The sequence below is a fragment of the Panthera onca genome, chromosome D1 (genome assembly GCF_046562875.1).
Source record: "Panthera onca isolate mPanOnc1 chromosome D1, mPanOnc1 haplotype 2, whole genome shotgun sequence".
Classification (NCBI taxonomy): Eukaryota; Metazoa; Chordata; class Mammalia; order Carnivora; family Felidae; genus Panthera; species Panthera onca.
The window spans coordinates 61,772,898-61,785,149 of record NC_138348.1 but is presented as its reverse complement, the minus strand read 5'-3'; the positions used below and the strand labels follow the sequence as shown (position 1 = coordinate 61,785,149).

Sequence of the window (12,252 nt, the reverse complement as noted above, 5' to 3'; positions counted from 1 at the left end):
GCCCAGACAGGCGTAGTACTAAATAGTGCCAGAGCTAAAGGTTGATAAACCAGGAGCTGGCAGCTTTGTAATTTAGTAGAATTTCCCCTGACAGCCCCAGAACATTTTCTATCAGAATTGGAGCTCTTCAGTATGTAAATATAAGCCCTCCTGAAACTGGGCTTCAGAATCAGGTTTCTGTTTGGACGCCCAAGCCGATGGCTTGTACACAATCTCCGGTTGTCTTCCTGAATCAAACCGCTGGTACATAACTTGTAATTTTAAAATAATAACTGCTCTCTGAATGGAGATTTTATTTACGTTTTACAGAGCTTCTTCATGTATATGCTTCATGATTTATTCAGACAACAAATAAGAATCTTGTGACACTGTAGATGGTATTGTTCCCAGGGAATCAGTGTTCAGAGAGCCGGGGGGACTTGCCCAGAGACGCTCTGGGAAAACAAGGATTCAAATCCAGCCGTCTCGGACTTCAGGGCCCGTATTTATCCTCTACATAACTGTGCCATTGGCCATTTCCAAGGTTTATGCTGATCCCGTTGATGACTCAGGTATGAGGTTCACAAGGTATCAGTTCATTGGATACCGGTGCCAAGAACCATGTAAACTGGCAATGCTACAAGGGTTCAAGGAAAAGAGTGATTGCTTTCAGCCGGGGTGATCGGGGGGCTTCTTGGAGGATAGCAGGATTTAAGGTGGGTGATGGAGGTGGGTTTGAGTTGGCAGAGATAGAAGGAAGAGACAAGCACCTTGCAGCATCCCATTGTAGAAGTCAGAGATTTGCAACATGCACAGAGTTGCGACAGCACATGGCATTTCCAGGGAAGACCTGTAGTTTGGAGTGGCTTTGCTTAGGATATTGGTGACAGTAGTGAGAGGGAGAAGAGGTGAGCGAAGTTAGCAGGCATCCAGTCATGAATGGCCTCGGAAGAGTTTAGGTTTTATCTGTCGGTGGGAGCCACTGAAAAGTCTTAAGTGGAGGTGTGACATGTGAGGCTTGATTTTGGAAAGCATACTCTAACACTGGCATGCAGTTGGAGGCGCCAGGAGGACATCTAGGTAGATGTGTCCAGGAGCCAGGTAGACAGGTGGGCACGTGATCGGGTGGAGAAATGGGCCTTTCATAAAGGATAGCAGGGCCGGAGGTCTCTGGGAAGAGGACCGAACATCACTGTCTCTTCAGTTCATCCAGTTGGGCCCTTTTGTGGGGTGTAGGTAGTGTTCCAGCCCTGGCCAAAACCCCACATCCTGGCATGTTCTGTGGCTTCTGTGCTCACCAGCCCTTTCCTGCCTTGTTATCCTTCTGCAAAGTCAGACCCTATTTGGAGGCCTCCCCCAAGCTCAGTTTGAACTCCTCCAATCAGGACACCTGATACCCTCCAATTAAGATGACTGGCAGTGGCTTACTACTTCCTGTGATAGGTGCTTCATGAAGCTTGAAATTCTGGTCCTGGGGGAATAGGTGTGGAGCGTGCTATGCATCAACATCCTGGAATCTACTTTCCTGCTTGGTTTGAAAGCTTCCCGAGCTCCTCCAGTGAGGTGAAAGGCCATGTGGTTTCCAAGGCTCATTAGCTTTCCTCCAACTAGATCTGTGGGATGGAGCGGTGGCTGGGAGCAGCGCTGACCCTCTGGTGATAGAGATGGAAGTTGAAAAGCACGGGAGAGTGGCTTAGGTTTGGCCTCAATGTCAAGGGGACACTAATTACTATAAGGAAGTCGAAGGCTCCTTTCCTGTACCTTCCTCCCCTTCTGGCTGCTTCTTGAAACCTGCACTGAGACTAAAAAGCCATATTCCCAATTTAGTGAGAAAAGGAGGAGGGGGGGGGGGTGCTACATCGAAACCTTTTGTTCAAAATATAGAGATATCTGCCTACGGGAGAGAAAGGTACCTTGTAATTACCCTACTGTGTGCTGGGCATGGTGGCAGCCTCGTGCTCCTTTACACATATGGGTAGACTTCAGTTCCTTGAGCCTAGGGATAATTTAATATAATTTCTGAATCCCCAGCCTCTAGGAGTATCTGGCACATAGTAGGTGCTCAGTATGTTTTTATATTTTTTTTTAACATTTATTTATTCTTGAGACAGAGAGAGACAGAGCATGAACGGGGGAGGGGCAGAGAGAGAGGGAGACACAGAATCGGAAGCAGGCTCCAGGCTCTGAGCTGTCAGCACAGAGCCTGACGCGGGGCTCGAACTCACAGACCGCGAGATCATGACCTGAGCCGAAGTCGGACGCTCAACCGACTGAGCCACCCAGGCGCCCCAGTATGTTTTTAAATCACGTTCAGGATTCTGGCAGCTAGGTATCATTATTGTCATTTTCTAAATGACAAAGAGAAGGCTCAGAGGGGTGCTACAGTTGTTTCCCATAGCTGAGAAGTAGCAGAGGAGGCCCTTATACTAGCTTCTGTGAATCCCAGCCTCTGTTCTGTGCAAAATGGTAGAACCTTGACGCAGTCAGAAGATACATTTCCTGTGTAAGACTCACTGGGGAATGTAGAGATCAATCTGGTGACGGGAGGGCTCTGGAGGCAAGACAGACTAATTACCCTGATAAAGAAAGGTTCGTGTCAAGTGCTTTGGGAAGGCAGGAGGTGAAACTCTTGCCAGATGGAACACTAGAAGGAGGCTTCAAAGAGGAGGAGCCAGAACTCAAAGCCAATGTAGAGTTGAACGTTTGAAGATAGAGGTAAAAGGGGAACCCAGACCACGGAAACAGCTTGTACAGAGGCACAGAGGAGGGGCCACAGTGTGTGGTAAGGCCCCGCTTCAGCCATTTGTCTAGCTGGCCCCTTATGTGACTATTTCCTAAGTCAGCCATTAAGTTCTTGCTCAAACACTGACACGCATGTCCCTGTGGGACGACAGACAAGGCACTCCTCTCTTCTGGCCCTTCATTTTCCTGTCTACAGAATGGCTAGGGCATCTCTGAAGTGTCTTCTTATGCTCTTATCACAAAAAGTGGTCCTCTAAGTTTTTCTCCTTGTTTTCTCTCTTACCCCTAAACCCACCTGAGGGAAATGCCCTGGTCAGAAGCAGGCCACTTCCTGCCCAGCTCCAACACCCTCCTTCTCCATCATTTTCCCCTAGTCCCACGGTCCTTCACCTCCAGCTGTTCTCCTTCATCACTCACAGCTCCCTTGTCTCTACCTCTGTCCATATCCACCTTGCAAAACCCAGGCCCATCCCAGCCACTCACCATCCCTCAGCTTACAGCCTGCTTCTGAGTACTGGAAGCCAAACCACCTCATGCTCATGATCTTTAGCCTCTCCTGGGCCCTTCCAGCTGCATCCTTCTTATACTTTGGGAGTTATTGCTCTTGTTCCCCGAAAGGGCTCTTTAAATGTCCACCTCTTTCCGTCAGCAGAGATTCTGACCTCACTGAGAACACTGAAGCCATTGGTAAAGTGCTTTACCATTATCCTGGCCTGTCCCTTAAACAGGTCCTGGCCTACATAACCCTCCCCAGAAGATGAGGTGCCCACAAAGAGCTGTCCCTCAGATTATGCTCCAAATCTAGTCCTCTCTAGCTGCTCAGAGGTGCCTCGGTTGTTCACATCATCCCCTTGCTCTCCCCAGGATCATTAAACTCTCCCTTCTCCTGGATCTTTCTAGCACATAAACATGATATAGTTGCCATACAGTGTTTACTCTATAAAAGATGTGTATGATACTAGGCACATTGTAAGGTGTCCATTTAAGCCTCACAGATGAACCTGAGATATTAGTGTATAAACCCTATTTTGCAGAAGAGAAAGCTGAGGCAGAGAAAGGTGGAGTAACTTGTCCGAGTCACACAATTGGATGGCTGGATGCATGGATGATAGCTGGATGGATGGATGGATGGATGGATGGATGAGTGATGGATAGATGGATGATGGATGGGCGGACGTATGGATGATAGATGGATGGACGGATGGATGGATGGATGGATGGATGAACGGACAGACAGGCTGATGGCCTAGTGACTGGATAGATGATTAGATGATTGGGTGGGTTGTATAGATGGATGGACAGATGGGCATATGGAAGGTGAACAAACAGATAAACAGACAAACAAAAGGAAAAGTACTTAATATGGTAAACACTGGGTCAGGGTGAGGAAGGAGACTCTGACTGATCTCAGAGATCCTGTATTCTAGCTGGGGCAATGATCTAATATGTAACTAACAGTCATTGAAATGTGTCACGTTGCAACTGAGGTTTCAGCTCAACTCGGTCACACAAGTCACAGACCAAAGAGCTGTGTTAATCATAGCCACCTGTCATTCTAGCTAAGTTACCTTTGAGCCAGTCACTTAATCCCTCCAAGCTGTATCCCCAGCTATGATACAGTAATGAAAATACCATTGCAGGGCCATTGTGAGGATTTAACGAGATATTATTTGTGGGCCACCGGCAAGGCTTCTACATTTTCTCCTTATTTCTGCTTCAATAGTGTGGCTTAAACTTAACGTGTACCAGAATTTCAGAGAAATTCCTGAGCTGTGCACTAATTCCGAAGAGCTAGTGATAAAACAGAAAATCCTAGCAGGAATCATTTAAAATTATTTAACCCTCTATTAAAATTTCTTAAGGGCATTCTAAGAACCTCAAGGCCTAAGCAAAATAGAACAATTTTCCCTATTATCCCTTTTAGTGCTAAATACGGACTTATTAAAGGACTTTCCAGGAGGTCACATGGGGCCAAGACTCTGTTTCACCTGCCTCTGTTCCTTGCTCAGCAGGAAAGCCCACAGATCCTTGGGCGGCGACCCTTGCATTCCTCACTTGTGGCAATTCTGAGCATCTTTCCAAGTCGCAGAAATTTTATGAGAAAAATATATGTAAGTCTGTCCCTTTAGGGGAACGCCACAGCTTCCCGTACCAGCTATTTTAATGAACAGGATTGTAAAATAAGTCCAGACAAATTAAAACATAGCTGTGCTAGGTCCCAGGCTTCATCCAGGCTCGTATAGGGATTAACATTTAATGAGAGGAGCCTGGAGCAGCTTTTTCCCTTATGTATACACTTTGGGGCACAATTAACCAATAGCCAAACCTGCTATCTTTCCCTACCCTTTTCACTTCTTCCTCATGTGCCTACTCACTTCCACATCATGGAAGGAGAATGGGTGTGACATGGGAAGCAGTAGGAAGAAAGGTGTGCATGAGAGTGTAAGGACTGAGGCCCTTTAAGATTACAGAGTTCTCAGTCAGAGATTGCAGCTGAGTTTCTAAGAAAGTTAGGCACAAAGGGGACTGAGCCCCTGTGCAAATATATCTAACTAAATAACTCTTGTACAATATGACCCTGAGACAGAGTCAAGCCCAAGTAATTTAACACCTCTTCCGTGAAGTTTTGTTTTTTGGGGTTTTTTTTATTCATCTGTTTTTTCAACAAATATTTGTTGAAATCTCATGTTGTGCCATGCCTGGTGCTTGCTGCGGGGGAACCAAGATGAGAAAAAGCTAAAGCCTGCCATTAGGTGAGCTGTTGGTCTGGAGAAAAGACAGGCATGTACAGGGGTGAGGCAAGGCAGAGGTGCAGAAGGGAAGAGCTATAGGCATGGCTTTCCCTCAGAGAAGAGCTAATGTGTTCTTGGGCCTGGCCTGGTTCATCTCCAAGATGCTGTATGCTTCAGTCAAGAACTTTACAGGCTTAGAATCAAAATTGTAAGACAGCTTGGGATTTTCATGTGATTTCAAGAGGAAGCCAAGGCTGTAAATACAAACGGCTTCTTCCTGGGTTTCAGTGGTATTGGCCAATGGTGCCATGCAAGGTAACTAGAGAAAGCATACCTAAATTTTGAGGCTGATCACTACAAAAGCTAATATTTTGCTCTTCAAGAAGATGCTCCTCTTCAAGAAGTACAGCTCTGATGACACAAGAGGTCTTCAGTCCTCATCAATGAGTTGTGTTCATAGCACAGCTCACCCAGGGCCTTCCACATGCACCCTTTTCTTCCATTATCACCACTCAACCAGTGGGGGACCATTATTACTGTCCTCATTTGGGGAGTGCAGAAGTATGACCCAGATTAAATAATTCTCTGAGGACTCTACAAGGACCCAAGGAAGCTGGGGAGTCAGAATCGGAGCCCAAGTCTACCCTACGGATTGTGTTCTCCATAGTACTTCAAAGGATTCCTCTCAGATCCCAGACCCTCCAGCTACCAGCCAGAAAGCTCTGATGTGTATCAGGTGAAGGTCAACAGGAACTTATCAAATGCTCACTTGTATTGGATATGTCACAGAGTCAGAATTCACATCCGATGCTCTGACGTCAGTCCAGTGCATATGCTACTACACATCATTTTCTTTCTCACAAAAGTATGTGTGAGCATAATTTATTATACCCTGACTACATGCCAGACGCTATGCTAGAAGATTTACTTCTGTACATGTGAACTTGTGTAACTGATATCAGTTATGTCTGCCTGCCATGCTAGAATGTCAACTCCTTGAGGTCAGGAAAGAACCATGCCTGGCACGGTTACCATCAGATCCCATTGCTGTAGGATTGGCATGTAGTGGGCACACGAGAGAGGAGACAAGTGAGAGCAATTCCTACACCACCCGTGTCCAGTGGTTAGTGTCATCCCTGGCTTACAAGCAAGGAAACTGGGATTGGAAAGGAGCCATGACCCACATTTCACAGAATCCCACTTACATCACATAAAGGATAGATGAGCTGTCAAAGCACATTCTTCAGTGCCATCCTATTTGATTTCCAGCAACCACTCTGGGAAGTTGTATCTGTTTTCATGTCAAAGCAAAAATCAAGAAGGAAAACGAAAGCAGTTCCTTTTATATCAAGGACAAAAAAAAGAGAGAGAGAGAGAGAGAAACATAAGAAAAATCACAACAGGACCTACAACTTGAGACCAAATGATAAAGCAGCATCTCTGGTTTCTGCTCCCGTCAGGAGTCAATGAGTCTCCCACGCAGGCAGAGAGGCCATCTGCAGAGGGGAACCTGAACACTGACAGGCTGTGTTCCCATCAGTTAGCATCCCATAAACATCAAGGTCACCCTGTTCAGGCCCCTTGCATTAAGACGTGTAAGAGCCCACAACCCAGCTTGTAAAAGGCTGATGGAGAGGGGCCCAACCACCAGGCAACCTCAGCTTCATGCCAGGAGAGCGTGTCTGGCGTAAACTGGCGAGGAAATGCTGCGTTTGGATGGGCAGCCCAGCAGTCTCCAGATGACAGAAGTGAGACTGAGTGTCTGGGAAATTCTGCGGAGGGGATCTCATTTCATTTCACATATATCCAGGGGCTGACTTGGATGTAACAAAAGATAAGCAACAGGGCCAGGAAAGGAGACAGACCCGCTGGAAGAACCAGGAGGTTCCTGCAGAGGAGAGCCTGCCTCTTTGCTGATCAGTTTCCTTAATCTTAAAATGTCTGTCTTGCATATTGCCCTGAGAATTGTCAAAACAAGGAAGGAGCACCAGGGGAGCCGCATGACCTTATAGAATTCGCTCATACTGTCTGGGTCTCAGTAGCCTCACCTCTAAGAAAGATAGTAGCTGGGTGTTCTGACAGCATTGTTGTCGAGGTTAAATGAGAAATTGCATATGAAGAGTGCTTTGTAAACTCTAAAACCTGATATAAGTGTTAGTTATTAAGCCAAAAATGGCTCTCCCACACATTACCTCATTTGATCTAACACCACCCCTGTGAGATGGTGAAATGGGAATGTTTTTATGCCTGTTTCACAGACATAGAAAGCGAGGCTCAATGAATTTCATAACCTGCAACCTGCAGATCACCCAGCCAATAAGTGACAAAACAAGAGTGGACCCCAACTCTATCTGATCCTAAAATTCATGGTTTTTTATTTACTGTGTATAAGCAAGAAGGTGCAGCAGTAACAGCTGTAGATTATTTGGATACCCTTGGGATTCCAACATCAGTTTGTGCTTTGTCTGGATTGTGATCTCCCAGAGGATGGAGATTATGTCTAGTTTTTCTCCGTATTCCTGACACAGCCACAGTCTTCAGCGCATAGTAGGCATGCATGCAGTACTATCTGAAGAATGAATGATCGGTGTGAATTTATTGATACATACTGTATATCAGGCACCCTCCGAAGGGATGCTGTCACCACCCCCATTTTACAGAAGAAGAAAGCGAAATTCAGCAATGGAATAGGTAGCCTGAGGTCACGTAACTGGCAGAACATATATTTGGAATCCCATCTGATTCTAAGTCTTATTTATTTATTTATATATGTATATATGTTTACATATATATATATACATACACACACATATACGTGTGTGTGTATATATTTATTTATTTATATATGTTTACATATATATATATATATATATATATATATATATATATATATATATATAATGCTTATTTACTTTTTGAGAGGCAGAGAGAGACAGAACGCAAGCAGGGGAGGGGCAGAGAGAGAGTGAGAGAGGGAGACACAGAATCTGAAGCAGGCTCCAGGCTCCGAGCTGTCAGCACAGAGCCCGACGTGAGGCTGAAACTCACAGACCACACAATCGTGACCTGAGCCGAAGTTGACACGCTTAACTGATTAAGCCACCCATGTGCCCCTTGTATTTAGTTCTTAAACATTGTAGCCATTGCATTGTAGGTTGATATGAAAGGTCTAAGCCTCTGTGATCTAATTTTGATTTAGCTCCTTTTTCAAAAATAGCTAGACTCTTAGTAGCTTCTAAACCAGAATACAGCTTGGAAGATTCCAAACTGTCGTGGGCAAATGCAGCATGACACAGTGCCAGTTAATTTAGTTGGAAAAAGAATAAAAGCGTTGGGATTTTCATTTGAAGACCGTGGGGCCTCGAGGCCCAGACTTCAGGCAGGGTCTCCGTCACAGTGCTGGCAGAGAGCATCAGTGGCCACAGCTGCTCAACCAGTTTCCTAAAACCCGTTTCCGAGACTTCACAACCTCTGCCTGTGTAACTGTGAGGCTGCCACTGGCCCCCAGCCGAAGCGGCTTGTGAATCGGGCCGTGTGTGTTTCGTGCCGACTCACAGGCCTTTTGCGAAGGGCTGGGCAACCCCTCTCTGGCTGTGAGATGGTCCCCCAACTCTTTGCTTTGGATCAGAAGGGCCACTGAGGTTGTGCTTGGAGTGGGAGTGACGGGGCAGTGTGTGGAGCATGGAGCACAGGTGGCAGAAGCACAGAGCCACCCCCTAGAAAACACGCCGGGGTGCGGGGCACTGGCCTCCCTTTCACCCCACCTCGATCGCAGTCAAGGCCAGAATGAAATGCAGACCCCAGGCCCCCTGCACGTGCCCAAGCCAGATCCACGAGCACTTCACTTGGCGATGGGGGACTCGTCCTCACTTTGTTTTCACACATAACCAGTTTTTAATTAAATTTGACTTTTCCTCACATCTGTTTGGAAGGCCCGTCCCCGTTGGAGGTGGCAAGCACAAGAGTAGGGACAGGCTGGCAATAGGGGAAAGCAAACAGAGCAGAGCCCTCCAATCCGCCCTATTTTGGTAGGGAAACAGGTCAGGACAGGCTTTTGCCCGGAGAATTGTTCTCATCTGAGGATCACTGTTCAGGGAGATTCGACTCCCGAGCCTCACAGGAGACGAGGTGAGTAGCCAAGTGTGACCCTTTTTCCCAAAAATGACCGGCTCAAAACGTGTTTTGTTTTTCTCCCCTCCCTCCCCTTCCACTCTCCCCCCTTCCCCTGCACCCCCCTCCCCCCTCCTCCCCCTTCCCCTCCTCCCTCCTCCCCCCTCCCCCCTCCTCCCCCCTCCGCCCTCCTCCCCCCCTCCACCCTCCTCCTCCCCACAGAGATCTGTGCTGCCGACTGTGGCGGCCACGGAGTCTGCGTGGGGGGCACCTGCCGCTGCGAGGAAGGCTGGATGGGGGCGGCCTGCGACCAGCGGGCCTGCCACCCGCGCTGTGCGGAGCACGGGACGTGCCGCGACGGCAAGTGCGAGTGCAGCCCCGGCTGGAACGGCGAACACTGCACCATCGGTATGGCGGGCCCAGGCCCAGGCCCGGGACCTGCTGCGGGACCTGCTGCGGGTGGCACGCTGCCTCTGTCCGCATGTGGGAGCTGGGCAAAACGTCCTTTCATCTGGCGACATTATGGTTGGCCTTTCCCAACATCAGTTGGACTTAAGCTCACAACTGGCCATCTTTAACCTTTTCCCTCCCAGTCTGCATTTCCCAGATGTCTGTTAGCTGGTTCACGTGCCTCGCTATTTACCCTTCCTGGGCCGGACGCGGTAGGGCTCTGTATTAAGAAGCTGGGGGTCAGGAATAAGACACATGACTACTACCACTTAGCAGCTAGCTGTGGGCTGTCCCAGTGCCTCTTTGAGCCTCAGTTTGCTCACCTATAAAATGGGGATCATACTGCATATAAAGAGCAAAGCACAGGCTGGCCCATGGTACAGTGCTCAGTAAGTGTGGCCATTATTATCAAATTCATGATCTGGTTGGGAGCGCTTGGGCTTAGCTCTGAGGCCCCCACACCCCCTGGCCACCTAGGCCAGAGCTCTGAGAGAGGCCTGGAATCCTGGGGAAAGCTTCCCACGGGCCCCCGGCACCACTTCTGCCTCCCATTGGGCCTGGCTCCGTCCCTCCCTCCCTTGTCCTTGCTTCCATCCAGTCTGCACTGGTCTCCTCGGTCCTCTCCTGGGGCTCCTCCCATGGCTCCTGCTGAAGCAGCACCGTTGGCAGCTCTCGGCACAAGCTCATCACTCCCCTCCCTTCTTCCTGCCTTTCCTGCTGCTTTTGTTGATTTTAAACACAGCCAGACGTTTTGCTTGGTTTGTTATCCTGGAAAGAGCACTCACCAAAAGCTCTTTATTGAATCAACTGGTTTGTGTGTGTGTTTTAACTTCTTCCCCTTCCATTTTTTTCAAAAGGAGGGTCTGTGATCAGATGGTGAGCACATGGCTTTGGAAGGCAGGATTCCGGGTGTCTCTCTGACTCTGAAAGTCACCTCTTGGGTCTTACAGAACCTGGGAGACAAGCCCCAGATCTTTTGGGGGACAAAGAAATTTGGAGCAAATGGAGCCACTGCTCTCATTTTTCTTGGGCTCCATTCCTTTTGTTCTGTAATCTGAAATTAGTCTGTATTCATCATTCCCCACCCCCACAGCATCACTCTGTTTATAAATGGCTGTGGGATTCCTTGCACTTATTAATAAGAATGGCTTCTAATTTTTGATTATTTACAATGTGCCAAGCATGTGCTGAGGGCTCTAACTGCATTATTTCATACTCCTGCTCCCAACGGTCACCCTGTGAAGACACACATATTATTTCTTCCTTTTCAGGGACCTGAGGCTTAAGGTCACTTAGCTTTTAAGAAGTAGAACTGGAACTTGAGGCTTGGTTTTCTGAGCCTTGGTGCCCAGGCTCCTCACCAGCTGCTTGCTGTGCAGTCTTCGAGGCAAAGCCCAAATTTGCTACGGAGGCATCTGGCTCACCCCCTTCCCAGAGGCTGTGCCTTCTCCTTATGAGTTGCAAACCTGGTTTGCCTACCCCGTACTCTTAACAGAGCCATCCTGGAGCCGACGGCAGCCCTTCCTGCTTTGTCCCTAGCAGAGGGTGCCACAGTGCACAGTGCTTTGTCCCTAGCAGAGACTGCACACTTCTGAGTGGCTTCCTCATATCAATTTCATCCTACCTTACAATGGTCCTGGATGTCCCTTGATGAGAAGTGGCCCTAGTCACCCACGGGGCCCTCTTCCTTAAACCCCACTTTCCCTACACCCTCACTTTCACCATGACTGGGGACAGGTTGCTCTTTCAGTCTGCCAGCCCAGAAGGGGGCCCGTCCCTCTTAAAACCAAAATCAGAGCCCAGAGAGAACACATTCTGTTTTCTATCACTTGCTTACGGTGTCCTCAACTCACCATACCAAGTTCCAACAAGTTTATGGATGTCAGACTTTCATAAGATAAGAGCATCTCATCTTAGTCAAACAATGATGAGGGATTTCAGGAAGTTCTCCCTCAGCTCAATCACAGATGATTCATGACAGGGCTGGTGGGCAGACTGTGCTGTGTCTAGTGTCTTATAGATGTATATCAGCCTGGCTTGAAGAATTTCCCATTTGTTTTGATGCCAGAAAGTCAAACCATCCCACCCCACTCCCACCTGCCCTCTCCTCCCCTGCACACCCAAGTACCCTTTGTCACTCTTTAAGAGCCAGCTCCTCTCTGGGATTGCAGATGCTTTTTCTCCTCCAGATAAGAAATGCTTCCAGGTAAATGCGCATGATTCAAGAGGGAGGCCGACA

The 12,252-nt window shown here is 48.0% G+C and overlaps 1 protein-coding gene across 4 annotated transcripts in view; it reads left to right on the top strand.

Moving 5' to 3' along the window:
* TENM4 (teneurin transmembrane protein 4) overlaps nucleotides 1-12,252 on the top strand; it is a 2,903,849-nt gene that overhangs the window by 2,769,164 nt on the left and 122,433 nt on the right. For all 4 annotated transcript variants that reach the window (XM_078433056.2, XM_078433057.2, XM_078433058.2 and 1 more), the window contains one exon: nucleotides 9,786-9,971. In XM_078433056.2, coding sequence (XP_078289182.1) covers nucleotides 9,786-9,971 — 186 coding nt within the window. The remainder of the gene's footprint in view (nucleotides 1-9,785; nucleotides 9,972-12,252) is intronic.